This window comes from Podarcis tiliguerta, assembly GCF_965153285.1.
Source record: "Podarcis tiliguerta genome assembly, chromosome: 5".
Taxonomy (NCBI): domain Eukaryota; kingdom Metazoa; phylum Chordata; class Lepidosauria; order Squamata; family Lacertidae; genus Podarcis; species Podarcis tiliguerta.
Window position 1 is genome coordinate 59,193,079 of NC_139538.1, and position 19,483 is coordinate 59,212,561.

The following is a 19,483-nucleotide window of genomic DNA, read 5'->3' on the forward strand; positions in this document are numbered from 1 at the left end:
TTACTGAGCAGGAAGATGCTGGGGCAGAGAGAAATTCAGACTTGGAGGAAGGAAGCAGAGTTGAGTCAGGCTGCTGAAGAATCCAGGGAGTCTCCCGTTCCTGCAGTGACCAGCTCTCCTCCCCTCCCCCTCTCCCCAATCTCCCAGAACACCGAGAGGAATGAAGAGGGTGGAGCAACAAGAGACAAGGCTATAGAGTCTTAAGCTTTGGGGGAAGGAACCAGGGGAGGAGAGTTGGAGAGTGGTAGGAAAGTGGGGACCTTCAGTTCTCACAACTATGTCATTGGGGCGAGACCTGCTGGGAAGAGTTCCTGTGATCACTAGACCCGTGCTGTTTTCATTTCTTTGAATAAAGAGTTGACTTCGCTTACACCGGTGTTTTTTATTGCTGACCTACTCCTTACCCCAGCTCCTGACATTTACTCAGGGGTGTAGCAAGGGGGGTGCGGTAGGTGCAATCCGCCCTGGGTTTCCTTACTCAGGGGGGTGAGAAAATGGTGGGCGGCACTCACTGTGGGGCCTGCAGCATGCCCGAGCCATGCGTCTCTCCTGGGAGTGACGCGGTGGCTTGAGCGCCCACAGGCTCTGCACTGCCCCAAACAGTCTGCCCGTTGCCTCCCCCTCAGCTGTAGGGTGGCTGACTGGGAAGAGGCAGGCAGACTCCCAATCGGCTTGCTCCATCGCTGCATTTACTGCCAATATTTATTGGTCAGTTTTCTTGCCAAGATTCCACCTAGCTGAATCTAGGACTGTGCATCTGCTCTGGACAAATCCCACATCTCAAACCAAATTGGGCCAATTAAAACTCCAATTAAATATGTGGTCAGGTGATGAGAGGGGAGAAGAAAGAGATAGTACAGGTGAAAGTCTCTACCTGGATCTCCTCCTTTTCCTCACATGTTTTTAGTAGCCTAGTGCTTTGCCAGGCCCCTGATTCAGCTCAGGGCCTGGATCAGACCCAGGCATGGAGCCATTTGGCCTAATTGGGCTGCAGATCGAATGTGGGGGGGTGGGGACTTGCACTAGCTGCAACCAGCTCAAAAGCTCTCTCAAAGGAGCCTGATTTGTTTGATAGCTGTGCCAGTTCCCAACAGCTGGGAATAACAGATTGTGCTGTTACCTGTGTATAATATGCTGACTGCGCAAATAGTCTAAAGCTGATGCCATCTCACAGATATAGAGTTTCACCGTTTCCTCGGTGAACTGCACGTTTTGCTGGAGATGATAACGTAGGTCACCACCCAGGAGTAAATCCACTACCATGAACATGTCCTCTTCATCCTGAAACGAGTACCTGTGGAAAATTAGCAAAGGTGAGTTGGGCAAAGTGTGGACTTACCCATTCAGATTTCACAGATGGTGCTACCAAATGAGAGGCCTGTTTTCCCACTTCACTTACCCATGCACCTGCAAAGCAGGAACAATAAGTAGGCATCTTCAATATTTATATGTCTAAATATAACCCGTGAATTTCTCCGAGTCTCTTTTTGCCCATTGCCATCCTATATTTGTTCTAGATAAATCAATTTTGTTATTTTGTTTTGTTGATTATATGAACAGGTCCCTGTTTCATATCTTGCAAGGAGCAGCTGTCCCAGTTAATTTTACCTTGCTCATATAATCCCCGCTTCTATATCTGGCACAGTCACATGGCTTCTGTAATATGATCATTCCACACTCATTTTTTTCCAGGCATAATCAATAATGTACCAGAATATCAAGCAGGCTGTCTCTTTTCATTATTAAACAAAAACCAGTGCCATCAGTGCGAATGATTCATTGGCAAGCTGGAGTTGCTGCTATCTAGCCTCTTGATGATCTAGGAGCTGAAGGGCATCCCGGGCCTGGAGATATTCTTTATACAGTCGTACCTTGGTTTTTTAACAGAATGCGTTCCGGAAGTCCGTCCAACTTCCGAAACATTCGGAAACCAAGGCTTTGGCTTCTGATTGTGCAGGCATGCCAGAAACAATAGCAGAAGCCACATCAGACATTCAGCTTTTAAAAACATGTTAAAAAACCGCAACACTGACTTCCGGGTTTCGATCATTCGGGAGCCGAAACATACGAGTTCCAAGGCATTCTACAATCAAGGTACAACTGTACTGGACAATGTAGAGCTGAGCAATGGTTAAAAGTGGAAGCCAGTGGGCAACAGAGACTCACCATGGAAGGTTAGAGCATCTTGATGATGATATAAATGGCTAGGAAACAGGGGTTAAAAAATGGAAGTGGCTCCCTGGGTGAGACAGAGTCGCTATGCAACCTTCCCAGCAGATGGGTCATTGCTGCTCATTGGGAGGGTGAGGGTGAAGGTGGGAGGGGCGTTGGCCAATCCAGTGCCCTTCCCTTGTCACTGCCAGTAAGCAACAGAGACCGGCTTGCTGGGAAGGTAGCAGAGTGGCTCTGCCCCATCTGTCAAGCTGCTTCTGTGAAAAACTAGGGCTAGGCAAAGCCACTCAGGGGACACCCAACTTGGATCAATCCCCAATTTTTTTTTTCAGAGGGTGTCCTAACATTTAATTAGGGTTTTAAAACAGTTATCCCTCTGAACCTACTAGTAGTGGTAGTATGGACTTCTATAATGCTACTTTTTCTTTGCTGCTGTCTAAGACTCTGCTGTCTCCTGTTATGTATTATGGCATTTTGAAAACCAGACCTTGCATACTGCTGTGTCCCCAAACCCGCTTCTTCTAAGACTAGCATGGTCCTAGGCACAACTGGTGGAACAGAGTCACCTCCCACCCATCCCTAAAATAAATAAAAGAAAATAAGAGATTCACCAGAGATTCACCAGGAAGGCATGCTCAATTTCCTGCAGGATTTCCAGTTCTCTGAACACATTTCGAACCTCATCCCTTTCAACGCACTGCTGCTTATTCATGTACTTCATGGCATACATCTTCTCTGTATCTCTCTTTTGTACAATGCACACCTTGATGTCACCAAAAAAAGAGAAAGTGGCATTTAGATTCCTATGTTTCAATTTCCTTGGTTTCCCAGCTGTTGCAACACTGTGCAAGCGATTTTCATGGTCACAGAGGACATGGTTGCTCCTGATCATGTGGCCTGTCTCAGCAAGCCAGGCATGTGCAGTTGATCCCTGCCACAGAATTAGACTTTTAGCATGCACTCTGTAACAACATAGGTTTCCAGTAGTTGGCAAAATGTCCAGTAGTATTTGCTCACAACCAGTTTGCTATGGGCAAGGAGCTGATACGCAGCACTACCAAATAGCCATCACACTTGCAGAAGCTATGAGAATTATCCCTAAGTGCTCATAGGAAATACTTTGCAATCCAATCAAAATCCTGGGGAAATTGGCAGTAGCAGAAAATTGCAGAGTCAAGCACATCATTACTCAGGAAACATTATGTATAAGTGCACAAAATTCTGAGGGAAAATGAATTCAAAGTCTGTTCCCTGTCAAAAGATTGAATACTCTAAAAGAGAAAAAAAGTCAACATCTGGTAATGTCACTTTATCAAGTGGCAAAAGGCACTGGATCTATAAGCATGGCATAGATATGTGTGGCAGATTCTAAGCTGCACTGGACTCCAGTATCATTAAAAGCCTTTGTTGGGAAGATGTCCACAAGATGGACACAAGAAAATGTACACTAGGTTTAGGATTAGAGTTTTCCTTCTCCTAGATGGGCTACCTTCCCAGGTTGATGAGCCCTGTCTGCCTCTTAAAGGTAAAGGGACCCCTGAACATTAGGTCCAGTCGTGGCCGACTCTGGGGTTGCGGCGCTCATCTTGCTTTACTGGCTGAGGGAGCTGGTGTACAGCTTCCGGGTCATGCGGCCAGCATGACTAAGCCGCTTCTGGCGAACCAGAGCAGCGCATGGAAACACCGTTTACCTTCCCGTCGGAGTGGTACCTATTGATCTACTTGCACTTTGACGTGCTTTCAAACTGCTAGGTTGGCAGGAGCAGGGACCGAGCAACGGGAGCTCACCCCATCGAGGGGATTCGAACCGCCGACCTTCTGATCGGCAAGTCCTAGGCTCTGTGGTTTAACCCACAGCGCCATCCGTGTCCCGGAAGCAGACAAGTAGAAACCACCTTCTTGACTGTTGGACCCACTGTTGGTCTCATCCACCAGAGCCTATTTTCACATGCACATTAATGGACTGCTTTAATGCTGTTCTTTTAATATTCCGGGGTTTTAATGTTCTTCTTTAGATATTTTTGTTTTAATTTGTTTTTGCAAGCTGCACTGGGGACCTGTTGGAAAGGGGGGGGTGGAATAGAGGCAGGGAGGGGATGCCACCAGAAAGATGGGCAGATAAATCTTTTTATTTAGAGAAACCTGGGGCCTTCTATATTGCAAGCAGGTTTTCTACTACTGATCTATAGCCCCTCCCTTAAAAAACTAAAAAACAGAACAAACCTAAAGGGTTGCATTTGACTTACTTGAAATGTAGGACTGCACATAGAATCAATCCAGCAGATTTTTAAATGGCTGCATCTGGCTAAAACTCCACCTGTACTTCGTCCTTCATACTACTACATAAACTCTGCAGTTCGTCAGGCAGAAACATCTACTTGTATTAGCCAATTAATTCCATTAACGTCCAGGCAACCAAGTCGATATGTGCTGCCCTTGAGATGCTTTTCCGGGAATCAAAACTAATGCTAGCAGTTGCGGGTATCAGGAAGTTCATCTGGCTTTATAAATAAATAAGTAAATCTTGTGTAGAGAGCTGCAAAACTGGTGAGCTCCAATTATTATATTCCCTAGCAAACCTTTTACTTTGGACTGCATTTTATGTCTTCCTAGGCCCCTTTTAAGCACTAATGAAACACTTAATTACAAGGTAACTATTTGGAAATGAGTCGATGACAATTCTATATCAGGCACAATTACATCAGTCTTCTTTTAATTAGCAGATGTGCTTATGCTTATGAAGCAGTGCGTGCCTCTGAAAAATTAATCTGACAGTTCATTCATGCACGTTGCTCATCAAGAACAAGCAAGCTGAACGTGACCTGAAGGTAACATTGGATGAACAGTTGGAAAATATTCATTTGCCTGCTGAAGTCAACAGTGAGAATGAGACACAAATGTGCAGAGCAAGACAAGGAGCACGACCTTTCCTCATTATTAACAAACTGTAAATTGCTAACAGCATATAACGTGAAATTTACTATGGATGCATTAGAAGTAGAAGGAGCAAATATAATAGAAAGTGGAGGGGGGAAACATCAATTAGAGTGGCACACATGGACATCATGAGAATTATTAAATCTTGTTTGCAAAATAATTAGATGTGTGGGTGTGCAAGGCTCTTTGTTAATTCCTTTAGTTTGTCTATACACCACTTCATATTTCAACAGAAAATCCCTAAGCAATTTACGAATCCCATACAGGAGACGCAATACACATTCAAAACCAAGCCACGTTAAGTTTACTACTAATAATTCTACATTTTAAGTAACATAATTAAATAATTAATTAAATAATTAAATATCTTTAAACAAGGGACTTAGCCACAAATGATATATAAAATATGAAAATATATTGATGCATCAAAATGCAACATCATTACAATATATCATCAACATTTCATAAATGTTACCAAAAGTGCATTGCAAAATTGTATGCACATTCACACTCCACAAAACTGAGACATTCCCCACACAATCATTCAACATTACTCCATCCACACAATCCTCCCTCCAGTAAAACACCCCTGTGTTGAGCTAACAAATAACTAATTAATAGTCATGTACACTAAACAAAACAAATAATATATATAGGGTTAGCTTGTAGAAGAGACTCCAGTTCAGTGGCAGAGTTCATGCATCATATATATATAAGAGTTTGATCTCTGGTTGGAAAGCCAGCAGGCTAAGAACGATCCCACTCAGGACTCTGGATAATCAGTGCCTGACGGTACACATGGCTTTGGGCCGAATGTTCAATTAATCTGACAGTAGTAATGTCAGCACCATTATAGCACACACATCACTAGTATAAACTAGATCCCTGCAGACAACATTCTGCTGGTAAATAGCTACAAGCACAGCTCTCCAATGGATGGATCGCAGGAGAATCGTCTCATATATTGCTTCTTTTTCTCAGTCTACTCCATCCCAACCCACCTCTGTTCCAGTGATGTTGCATTTGGTTATGGTTTGTTTATATGCAGCTTTCTGGACCAAAGGCCCCCAAAGTACAATCGACATAATCAAAACAGTATAAAATAGCAAAAGCACAAAATGTCCACCAACCACTCTAGATAGGGGTTTGTGGGCTGCATTTATGCCCTCACCATATATGCTCTCTCCAGCATCCCACCTGTCACCCAAAGTCAAGTTAAGTCACATCCCCACAGCCACACCTGCTCCAATATCTCTCTTTCCAGCAAGCTCATCCAAACCAATTACCCTGGGGTCCTTGCTCTCATCACACCATGAAGAAGTGACCCAAAGGCCCCCTGAAGCCTCCCCATTTGGTCAGTGTGGCCATTTTAGGCAAGCCGCACCCACCTGTCCCCCAACTACAGATGTGGGGTAGGCAAAGACTTGACTCATGCAAACTTGATTCCCAGGCACCATCAATCTATTATTGTCTCCTTGGTGCCTTTTGAAAACCTGGAACAAAAATCTCCATTCATAAAATTTGTTGGAAAGGGTTTTTAAGTGGAAGTTCTTTTATTGCAGTGTGTATCCATATTAGATTTGAAATTGTTTGATTTATATTTGAAATGGTTGTAATTGCTTTACAGGTGAAGTTGTTATAATTGTTTTTATTGCTAATGTTGTCTCTTGCTAAATGGTGATGAGGAATTTTGCTGGAAGCAATTAATAAATGTAAATAAACTAATAAACTAATATCTGACTGGCCACTTCTGGAGTTAAATAGCCTTTTGGTTTGACTCAGCATGGCAGTTCTTATATGGGATATATTCTTAGAAAGCTACTGGAACTGATTTTTATATGCATACTGTTCAGATAAGGTGAATGCTCTGCAATGTGATTGTCTTACATTTATCATTATACAGTGGTACCTCGGGTTACAGACACTTCAGGTTACAGACTCCGCTAACCCAGAAATAGTACCTTGGGTTAAGAATTTTGCTTCAGGATGAGAACAGAAATCGTGCTCCAGTGGCGCAACAGCAGCAGGAGGCCCCATTAGCTAAAGTGGTGCTTCAGGTAAAGAACAGTTTCAGGTTAAGAACGGACCTCCGGAACAAATTAAGTGCGTAACCAGAGGTACCACCAGTGGGATGCCTTTTATATTTCCCTCTTCACATCACAGCCTATTCTTATAAACTGAAGCATCCTTTTCAACAAAAGGTCGACGATTTCAGTGTTGACACAATAGAGAGAATGCTGACATTTTCAAAGATACAACCAGTCAGTTCTGGATTAGGAATTGTGTTTTATATCTTCCATTGTAGAGAGAAGCCACTGCTGAGGTCTTAGCAAATAATGGTTACAGTCTTTACACAATATCATTTCTATTCCACGAATGACTTGGGGGAAGTACTTCCATGAGTAAAAAAAAAAAAACAACCATTGCAATTTGAGAAGTGATACTTGGGTAACTGCTGACAATCTGAATGAGTGAAGGTGTTATAATCCTGCTAGTAAGGTTTCAGTTTTTGAGAAGAATGGAGCTGGGGGCAGTCATGTTACTTTTTAGCTTCTCACCATAATTCAACATGATGATTTTTCAATGTCTAACCTGGGGCGTTGACAATACTCTGACAGGGCTGTTCCCATCTTTACGCTAGATTACTCTCTGGAATTACCTTCCAGGCTTTGTTTTGGAAATGTAAAATGATTAGGAGAATCTACTGAGGCAGATGCACATTGATCAAATGCTAATGTACAACCTGCTGCCACAAACAATATCTCCAGTATAAAAACACCCTTGGTTTCTGAAGACAGTACAACTCTGTCTGATGTAAGGATGGGATGCCAAAGTGATCAGAAATCTAGTTCTGAGGAATGCCATCCTGTATAGGAAGCATAGGTGCTGTGAATATTTCATATGGTGTAATATCTGTGGCCACCTTTCGGAAATCCCCACCCAGACGTCAAATCCACCTTTGAAATCCGGATGTATGGCAGCCCAACCTTAGATTTACATATCTGAGAATGACAGTTCTTCCTCCGCTATGCTCTGTTGGAAGCAGCACATCCCTGAATACCACAGTGTGTTGAGGGTGCTGCTGTACTCAGGTCCTGCTTGCAGGCTTCCCATTGGCATCTGGTTCGCTGCTGTGAGAAGAGGATGCTCGACCAGATGAGCTCTTGTCCTGATCCATTAGGGCTTTTCTTATGTTCTTACATTCCATTGCTGAAGAGTGAAAATGATGGTTAAGAAGAGAGGCCTTGTGCTGATCCAGGGGGGAGGTTACCGTGGGGCGAGGTCCAGGACCTGAGTCGAGGGTCGGGAGACTGTCCTCCATGGGCGAAGCCGGGTCCACAGCGAGGAGCCGGGCAAGGACAGGAACTCCGGAGGAACAGGACTGGGTGCTGGCCGAAACAGCTCTTCAACGACGTTGCTCCCGCAACCTGGGACCGGGCTGACTGGCCTTTATCTTCTCTGAGGCCAAGGGCGGCCCCAGCCCCCAGGTGACCCGCCTCTCCTGGCCTTAAGGCGAGCACTCCTCCTGGAAGAAAACAGTTCCCTCCGCCTCTCTGCCCTGAGCCTCTGCAGCTCAGGAGAGGCTGGTGGGTTAATGGACCCAGGGGGAGACTCACCTTCCCCTGACAGGGCTGGGAGAGGCGCACCTGTAGGCAATGCGTCCTCAATCGCCTCCGGAGCCAGAGTGGATTCACCTGGTGCCTGCTCCTGAGGATCCGACACAGGTGCAGGCGCTTCAGAATCAAGGCCCTGCCCCAGCTCAGCCGGGCCTGGAGGCGGGGACTCCTGTGCAGGCTGGGATTCCTCCGGTTCAGCCTCTGAATCGGATTCCCAGGCCATCACAGGCCTTCTGGTTCATCTAGCCCAGCATCCTGTTCTCGTTGTAGATGCTCCTGGCAAGCACACACAGGGAGGGAACAAAAGCAACAGCCCGCTCATGGTGCTGTTCTTCAGCAATTGGTATTTTTGTGTCTCTGAACCTAGAGGTTGCATATTGCTGCCGTGCGATTCATTGTTTGTATGCCGAAAACTGCAAATGGATGTTTCTTTCTCCCTTCTATCTCAACCCAGTGTAAAGGCTAAGCAGGCTGAAGCCTAGGGCCCCTAAATCTAGGGGGCCTCGCCAGCCCACCCGCTCCCCAGCGGGCAGTCTCCCCTCTCCCAAAATTGCAAACCCAATACGAGGGCAGGGCAACTTGGGCCTCTAAGTCTAGGGAGCCTCACCACCCTGCCCTTTCCCCAGTGCCACAGTCTCCCCTCTCCCAAAATTGTAAACCCAAGACTTCATGCAAGGACAGGGCAACTCGGGCCCAGCAACTATGAGACTCAGGGCTAGCCAGTGGGGTCCAATTTGAAGCAGTGGGCTGCAACTTGGATTTTTTTTTGTAGGGCCCCAGTTCACAGCCAAAGTCTGCAAAATCTTATAGATATAAATAAAATCCATCTAGATTGCCCTGGTGTGGGGGGCCCCTTAGGAGCAGCACGCAGGCCCAATTTGGCCCAATTGCTCCAATTGCCTAAAGGTCAGCCCTGATGAGACTGTGCAGGGGTTGGACTGACAAGCCCTGCACCTTCTAGAACCCTAGTGTCAATATTCAGAGTACAGACCCAAGGACGTGTTATGGAAATAAAGCGGGGCACTTATTGGAAATTAGTTTTGTCACCTCTCCCCCCAAAAAACCCCGAGACAATGAGCCCAGCCACCTTTTATTCACAGTCGCATAAGCACTGCACTACAGCATGGCCATAAACCTGTATGTTCAACCATGGAAATATACACCCAATGTGTAGCAATGGAGATTTATGTTGCTGCTTTATGAATGAACGCTGTGTTTTATGAATGTACTCTGTATTTTGTGAATTACATAAGAGCCACCAATAGGGAGCTCTAGAATCTGACAGCTAACCAATTGGGCACTACCAAACAGCGACCCCTATTGCTGAAAGCAAGTAACCAGCAGGGAATGCACCAGAAACCCAGAATAGCAGCAAATAAAATCTGCTCATACATCAGTGACTGATAAGACTTGTCAGCTAGTTCTTCCAAAGTCTTCCTAAATTATAAAGCTCTAAAACACAGGCCAAAAGAGAGCAGGTCTGGGAAGAGTGAGCCATACAATGGGCACCACCAGTGAAAAGGCCCTGCTCCGTGTAACTTCTGCCCTGTCATTTGATAGAGTGCCCACTTGCCCTCCTTCTTGACATGGAATGCTCTCTATTGGAGTCTCCAGATCCAGTACAAAGACCATAAGAAGGGAAAGCATGGACCTTGAAGTTCCCAACAGCTGTTAATTAAGCAAACAAGCACACAGGTCACCTTTGTCACAGTCAGGACACCTATGTCCTGGCCAGGCCCGCACCCAATCTTGTTTTTGTACAATCTTGTTTGTCCCCAGTAACCAAAATATATTATCAACATATACAAGCTTCTCGGTCTCCATAAAGCATACTTTTGGTTAAAGTTTATCTCCACACAGACCTTAATCATCCTGCTTGAGTCAATTCAACCGACGGTTCTAATGAGGAGGGGTTCTTGTAAATCACATAGAAGGAAAGTAAAAAAGGTTTCCCCCCCCCCCCATTCAGTCCCGTTGTCAACATACCCCGCCTTTGGTGTATCTTCATCGTAAAATATTCCTGTTTCTCCAACCCGTCGTCTTTTTCCGCAGAGGTCACTTAAATTAGCAGACTTCACTCCCCTTCTTCACTTGAAATATGTGCATTTGCTTCTTTTGTAATTAATTATTCCAAATTGCTGCAACTAGTGCGCGATCAGAGACAGCGTCCAGGAGAGCCGAGGTCCACACGGGGGCATTCTGCCTAGGGCCCTCACCCCCTTCTTTCGAATTAGGGGGTGATTTATGGGCACAGCAGGCAAGGGCAGTGTTCCCCATTTCCTTGGGGCAACAAGGGAGGCTGCCTACTCCCATAAGAGCCTCTTAATTACCCCGTGTGGGTCAGAGAGATGGTATTGTCAGCCATCTTCCAATGCGCCCCCTAGTGGCCCCGGAAAACTGGTGCTATTAACAGTAATCCTTCTAGCTGGTTAATTGGTTCAGCAACTTCCCTGCAAATGACGTGTGATGCTAATTATTTTCCCCAAGAGATAAATGATAACTAATCCGAGGCAGCTACAGTTGCAAATGGCAACAAAATATCTGTGAAAGGAAGAGGAGCAGGTTTGCTCAAGTGTGTTGCAGGTAGAAATACTGTTTATAATGAAGTGAGAGCAGTAGGTTACTTGCTCGAATTAACAAATCAGAAAGTTTTGAGAATTTAAATTCTAGATTAAAATTAATTACTTAATTGAGAAGGGGATTGTAATAAAAACACTGGGGCCTAATTTGAATAGTAGAGTGCCTGGTATCTGGTGAGCAATCTCATCCTTTATTTCCACACTGTGGTTGCATACCAAATCACCTGTCAGGAGAGCTATGAGATTCAGATGAGGGTCAGATGCCTTGCCAATCCCAGCAGGTATATGACAGGAAGGCCCGGCCTGCAGCCTGCCCACACTTTCTGTCTCTTAGTGAGGAGGGAAATCTGGGCAGAAGACTTAATCTCAGACTTGAAATGTCCATAGAAATGAAGGAGGAAGTGTGTCCTTTCTGTGATAGAAAAGGTAGCCAACCTCACCAACTCACTGTTCCAAAGGAGCAGTGAATGTGTGTATGTGGCCAAGAGGCTTGGTGAGTATCGAGCGAAGGCCACAAAAGATTTACAAAGTTCAGGTGTTGCTAAAGTTTTTCGGTGTTAATTTTATGCATTTTTTAAAATCACCATGGTATTTAACAACAATATCTTATGTCCGTTAGAGGAGAAATTGTGAATTGCAGAATTTTAAATACCCATCATCATCCTTGGCTTCACTCAATTTTGTTTATAACACTCTTCCAATTTGTTCTAGTTGTGAGGGTGGGGGATGGGGAGGGGCCTCACAAGTGTAGCAGCCTAGGGCCTCTCTTCATCTAAATCCGGCCCTGATCTCACCAGAGTCTAGCCTCTTTATTTCATACAGAAAATCCCTTCAAGCAATAAAGGTCATTATTATAAATAATTATTGTATAGTATTGGCAGAATTAAGCCTGGGCAGGCAGGGATAAACATGCACACCTGTTCACAATCCCGTGTGTAATAGATTCCAGAGAACATTGAGTCCCCCTTTAGATTCAACTGCTTTGGGAACATCTGCCTTTGCTTTCATTAACTTAGAGGTATAAAAAGGTTGAAAATTACTTTATTCAGGACAGAAATTATCCTCCAACTGTAGTCACTTTAATGGGGCTAAGGTGGTATTGTGCCACACCTTTGTTTTCATCATAAACTGGGCACGATACTCTTCCTTTCACTTGGGCCTCATTCCCAGGTAAGTTTGCGTAGGACTGCAGCAGCCTTACCTGGATGAGATCCGATGAATCACCATGTCAGAAAATGGGTGCTTGAGATGGAGCACAAGCCACCATGGACAAGAGAGTTACTGTAATTATTATTGCTAGCACTGGAAGCTGAGCTGCAATGACACACAGGTATGGCAAGGCAGGCTTGCGGTCAGGCTAAAAGCTTTAATCGGTTTAAATGGTGGATTAATCAACTCAGGCGTGAATTGATTAACTGTTATGAACAAGTTATAACAGCTGGCACCAAGAGCAAAAGGCATACACATATACATTTCAATCAAGGGAGGCTCCTCTTATGGGCAAATTGTGGCGTAGCCCTGCCAAGATTCCGAACCCCCTGAAACCTCCTACACCATAGTCCCCTCTTTGTCTTGCCACCCACAATAATGTCAGTACACATTCAGAGACAGAAAGGCTTCTGTCCATCTTCTCGGCTTAGCCAGTCATAGAAATCACTCGCAGTAAATCCTTCCTCTGTTTCCAAGGAGATGAAACAGAAGGGGGGGGTAAACCAAGTATAGAAAGACAAGGGCTCAAAACCTCACTCAGCCATGAGGATCACTATATGATGCTGGGGTGATTGCTACAATTTTATTTTGGTGAACAATGTGTGCAATCCTCTGCTCTTCCTTCACTGAAGAGAGAAACAAGCCACCGAGTGGTTGACTTAGTATCACAACGAAAAGGGAGGTGGATAGGGACCCAGGCACTGCCCACGTGACCTCCTAGGCACCCCAGCAGGTCTAGGTTCCACTGGTTTCAATAGTAATTTGCTCCTCATGTGTAAGTGACATAGGATCTTTAACAAGGAAGTAATATTAAAGCACAAGCCATCCCTCTAAAAATGAATGGTAGGTTGACTTAATTATGCCTTAGTCCCATCCTTCGTGCACAGGACACAGTGCGGCATACATGGCTGCCCTGAAATTTGGTCCACTTTGCAGCCTAACAGTGGAATCCTATACATTTCTCCCCAGAAGGAAGTCCCATTGATTTCAATTGGGGATTAATCCCAGGTAAGTGGGTATGGGAGCCTCACTGAACAACACAATAGGGCTTGCCTTGGAGTAGAAATGTATAGGATTATGCTGAAAATCTGCTGTCCAGACATATCTCTTGAGCAAGGTGTTTCCTCTTGTCTCCCTAGAGATCAAATCTGAGGAGAGGGTGAGAGTGGTGGCCTGACAGTTTGCCAAACTGATATGTCAGCAAGAACTGATGTCAGAGCCATAACTCCCTCCATGCACTTTTCTTTTTCTTTTTGCCTTTGAATTGGCAACTGGAGTATTTGTGCGTCAGACTGTACCCTTCAGAGGTCCAGATTTGGCTCTGTAGCCTCCAATTGCTGGTCCCTTCCCTACCCAATATCATTAATGCCATCTGGGTTCACATTTGCGCAAAGTGTAACTACTCGCATTTTGCAGATTTCTATTCCTTATGAATGAAGATTGTTCGGTAAAGCTATTTCTGAGCAAATTGTTTGCAGATTGCAGTGGAAATAGACTGAATATGCATCATTTCAAGAATCACAGTGGTTCCTATAACGCTTCTCACATCCAGACAACCCAAAAATTACCTTTGACTGGAATTGCAAATTGCAACCGTTCACTGCATTTCAAGTAATATTCAACTAAAAAACATTTAAAAAGGGACAAAATGAGGCATATTTAGAGGGGAGGGAAAAGCCCATAAGATAAGAGCAGCTGGCATAATAATGCAGCTATTGTTAATAAAATGATCTCAGTATTATTTGGGATGCTTTGCCAGCAGTAGGGAAAACATGCAGAATTTAAAACTTCAGTTCCTAAATGGGTTGTTGGAAGAAACATGTTAAAAATTTCCAATACCAGGAAAGAATGAACAGAAAGTCTTTTTCAATTATACTTGAAAGTGAGCAATAAAAAAAAATACAATGTCTCTACATGATGGAGTTTCTGCAGTTCATAATATTGTCAATTCCTAAATCAGCAGAGCTCAATTCACGAAAATATATTTCTTCTCATGTTATGTATATTTCATTACCTGGAATCCCTCACATCAAGGTTAGGGAACCTGTTAGACCCCATTCCACCTCTCCTCCCCTGAATACACTAACTGATATAATGCCCAGGTCAGCACTACATTCATCTGCAGGCTAATTATGAAACAGTCATTAAGACCCTTGGGTGAATAACAGAGCACATTATTCGCATGCAGATGTCCCTAAATTCAATCCTCACGTATTTCTAGAAGCTCAGCTATGAAGACTGAAAAAGAGCTCTGCTTGAGATCTTGGAGAGCTGCTGCAAGTCAGGGTAGGTGATGGACCGGTGTGTTAGATGGACCAATGGTATTGACTCCACAAGAGGCAGCTAAACACATTCAATAATTACCATATTTTCCCATGTATAAGACGCCCCCCATGTATAAGACGACCCCTATTCTTTTGAATCCAAAATTAAGAAAATGAAACCCTAAAATAGAAGTAAAAATCTGGATGATTGGTGGTGTCAAGTTGTTGATCTTTTTTTTTTTTATAATAAATTTTTATTAATAGGCCAATCACATCACATTGTTCAAATCACATTAATTCCAAATTATTACAGCCAAATTTTAAAATTTTTGGGGGGTACCCATATATCAAGCTCAGCACGAGTCCAAAATTCCGGATGACTCCAGACATCACTCGTTTGCTGCTTTTATTAGACAGTTCCATCCAGTTCGATTCGGACAGATCTTTATTACCTTCTTTCTCTTCTTGTTATTATCATTTATTCCTTTCTTTGCGATCTCTGATGGTTTTCACAAACAGATTGAAGATTTAGCGTCTCTGTGTGGGTATGCTCTGCCAAACTCATATTATTCAGGAGCGACCTCTGACAGTCTTCGGTCGGTCCATTATTTTTCCCAGGCTAGCCATAAATCAGGCGATATCGGGGGCTCTGTCAGGTCAAACTTGCATTCCAACCTTCTTTCTTTTTCAAATTCCTGAATCTCCTCCCCCTCATCTGTTCTCCTGCTAGCCTGTCTTTGCGAGACGCCATGTTTTTTTAACTGCGTCATAAGAATTTTCCTCCTTCTCGCCTTTCAATCTTCTCGTATTGTAATCCTTTCCCCACACAGTTTTAAAGTTCTGTTTATGTTATTTAAAACGCAACGATCTTGTTTCTTTCTGGGGTGGAGGGTTATTGTAGACATGTCATATAAAGGAATTTAAGAGGGTTTTTTCCTCCACCCCCCCCCTTCGTTCCAGCCTTACGTTTTCATGGTGGTAATTCATCAAGAGATTTACTTATCCGTCCGTCGCTCCCGGTCACAGAGATGCATTAGTCAGCAGTCCTTATCTCGAGCCTTACTTGATATATGTGCTTCAGTCTTTCTTCCGATCCGTCATTGCCAATTAGTCCAAATTATAATTCCAGACTGAAGCAACTAGCACGCGCTGATTGGAATCGGCGTCGGGAAGATCTGAATCCATCGAGGGCTTTTGCCAAGTGTTCCACACCCCCGACTCTCGGGTCAGGGGGTGCATTGTGAACACCGCTGGCAGGGCAGGCCCCCCCATGCCCTTGGGGGGGTTTAGGAAGGCTGGCTACTTCCCATACCAGCCCCTTAATACCTCGTATGGGTCAGAGAGATGTTATTGTCGGCCATCTTCCAACGCGCCACCTAGTGGCCCCCCAAGTTGTTGATCTTTTGGGGGTGCATGACAGTGATGGAATACAATTACAGTGGAAGGTTATGGCAGATAACTGGGAAGTTTAAGTGGAAATGGTCAGAAGAGATCCAGAAATGTGGGACGAAGGGAATGAAAAGAGGGTAGGGTTAGTTTGCATTGAGAAAGCAGCTGATGGTCTTCCTCAGCCAATATTTGTTGAAGCAGTTTCTTTAGGACAGGATTGTACAGGATTCTTGCAATGCCTTCTCACAGGTTGAGAAGGAATAATAGGGATACAGAAAGCATTAGAGGTAGGTAGAATCAAGCCAGAATCGGGAGAAACCAAGAATCCAGCCAGGTCTAGAGCATCCTTCAAGCTTTTACCAACAAACTAACTTTCCAGCAAACAAAACAGCCAGACCTCATCCAGAACCTGCTTTTTCCAGAGAAAGGCCACATCTTCAGCCCCTGAGTTGGTTCCTTGAGAAATAATTTAACAATGGCTTTAAAGAAAAATTGTGCTGAACAAACTGAATTTTGTCACCTGCGTTGATTATTTGCATTCAGAATATGTGCATACATTTGCTTACTTTGATTATTTCAGCCAGCTTTATTCACTCATGAGATCCTGCAAAGCACCATGATAGGTAATGTAGCTCCATAACCTGACTGTTTGGAATCCTGCTTCTGAGATTTCACCAGGCACTGCTCATGTATTTCCAAGCCTATCTCCGCAACCTTAGGGACGGGAAACTTAACTTCCTCAAAGTAAATCCGAGGTTCACATGAACACTGAATTACATGGCCAGTACCAAATTCTGAGCATAAACGGTTGGGATACTGCCAGGGAGACAAAGTCCATCATGACTCCACGTCGCCTCCGTTGCGATCATCGATCTCCCGTAGACACGCAGTATCAGCAATTAGCGACACAAGCTCCAGAAATAGCTTGCCACATTCCAGAGCTGATGCACGCTCTATCAGCAGAATTCACACAGCGAAAGATTCACGCAGGAGAGCATTATTTACAAGTTTATTCAGCGTTGATCAGAACAAAGAAAAACATGACTGCCTGCTTCGGTGTCTCAGGCACAGAGAGAGAAAACGAAAGCAATAGACACAACAGAAACATCCTGTGACACAAACATCCTGCTCCCTTTTAAGGTGGAACGGAAATATCCTAACATAAACAAGCAGAACTACAGGATCACTGAATGCAGAGATCCCTCTCTAGCCTTTTTGTTTTATGTGTCTTAGTCATGAAAACAATCCTGGGAATCTCTTGTTGCAGATAAGCTGGTGATTAATTTCCTTGAAACAAAAAGTTGCAAGAGGCAAAACCACTGCCTTTTGTTTCTATTAACTTCTGTTTCTATCCCACCTTTTCCCATCATGGTACCCAAAGTGGTGTCCATGTGGTTCCCAGACAATCACTGGCCAGACCCAGGCCTGCTTTGCTTAAGCAAAGTAGTGGCATTGTGAGTCCAACAAACAGTTTTACAGATTAGACTAGTCAAAACAGTATAATATAAAAACACTGAAATCTATCCTTGGGCAGGAAGAACCAGATGTACAAATATAGGATGGGGGACACCTGGCTTACTAGTGGTACATGTGAAAAGGATCTGCTAGCTTAACATGAGCCAATAGTGTGATGCAGCAGCAAAAACAGCTAAAGCTATTCTAGGCTGCATCAACAGAAGTATATTGTCCAGATGTAATAGTACCACTCCATTCTGGCTTGGTCAGACCACACCTGGAATACTGTGTCTAATTCTGGGCACCACAATTTAAGAAGGATGTTGACAAGATGACCAAGGGTCTGGTAAACTAAGCCTTACGTGGAGTGCTTGAAGGAGCTGGGTATGTTTAGCCTGGAAAAGAGGAGACTGAGGAGATACAATAGCCATCTTCAAATATCTCAAGGGCTGTCACATGGAAGAGGGAGCATGCTTGTTTTCTCCTGCTTTGGAGGGTAGGACTTGAAGCAGTGGCTTCAAATTACAAGAAAGAAGTTTCTAACTAAACATTGGTGGGGAGGGGGACTTTCTGACAGTAAGAGCTGCTCAGCAGTGGAACAGACTCCCACGAGAGGTAGTGAACTCTCCTTCCTTGGAGGTCTTTAAACAGAGATTGGATGGTCATATGTCATGGGTCTTTTAGCTGAGATTCCGGCATTGCAGGGGGTTGGACCTGATGACCCTTGGGTCCCTTCCAACTCTATGATTCAATGGCAGATTATATTTCACCCATCAGACAATAGGGTTCAAGTCCAGTGCATGGTCCATTCCTCTAACTTACTTAGATCTCCTCCTTTTCTCTATATTCTGCTGTTGGATTTATAGGTTCACTTTGAAGGCAACAAAACAGTGAAAGAGCTACACATTCATCCCTACTGCCCTCCCCCATGTGTTTCATTGTAACACATACAAAAGGCTCTATTTTTGTCCCCCTCGCCTCCTCTTCTGCCCCTAATCCCCACCGATGACCTTGTGTTCTTGAACAGTGTCCTGTTTACTGACCTTCATTTCTTACAAGTCACGTTTCATTTCCAGATATTTAATAACTCTATTCTTGAGTGTCTGGATTAACGCAACAAGCCAAGAGCCTTGCTGAGATTAAAGGTCTCTAATAATTGGATAACATGTCCTGAGCTATCGCATTCCAAGTCTACAAGCATAGCGCAGAAATGAAAACTACCATTTTGTATTCTGAGCAATATCCGCTAGCAATATCAAAAAACTGGAAAATAATTGCCTGGGCTATGCTAAACCAAGATATCTTTCCCGTTCCTTTGACAAAGATATCAGTCATTCCAACTCGAAACACTTATAACCCTGCCATCTGCATGACTATATCTGTTGCATTTGGAAGCGATAGTACTCAATCAACATGCAAGGAATTTGCTTGCTACCAAAATGGGGGGTTTTCTCAGCAGTGCGGCAGAGTGAGAGGAGGAACTGTACCTAGCAATGTCCTTGCTTATGTCTAACTCTTGCAGCCAATCCAAACTATGTCAGTACATCTGACTGAGTTCAGTGGGGCATACTTCCCAGTACGATTGTAGCCTCTCAAGCACAGAAGACTTTTATCAAGTCTCGTTACAACAAGACAGAGATTTCACATACCAGCAAAAAAAGGGGGGGCTCTGAAACTCTCAGCATTTATTTGTCGGGGGGGGGGGGATGACAATATCAACAATGAAAAGATCAGACAGCTTGAAACTAGACAGCCGAAAAGAGAAGGCTGAATGGAAAAGAAAGGAACAAAGAAAACGCAAAGGTCAAAAGAGAGGAGCAGAAAAATAAGGGAACTGTGATCTCCCTTCCTTTTGTTCCCT

At 44.2% G+C, this 19,483-nt stretch overlaps 1 protein-coding gene across 1 annotated transcript in view; it reads right to left on the bottom strand.

Annotated features, from left to right (window-relative positions):
• STK32C (serine/threonine kinase 32C) overlaps positions 1 to 19,483 on the bottom strand; it is a 167,787-nt gene that overhangs the window by 17,664 nt on the left and 130,640 nt on the right. The window contains exons 3-4 of the mRNA XM_083443552.1: positions 2,784 to 2,935; positions 1,121 to 1,294 (exon numbers count right to left, since the gene is read on the bottom strand). Of these exons, the coding sequence (XP_083299678.1) occupies positions 1,121 to 1,294; positions 2,784 to 2,935 (326 nt within the window). The remainder of the gene's footprint in view (positions 1 to 1,120; positions 1,295 to 2,783; positions 2,936 to 19,483) is intronic.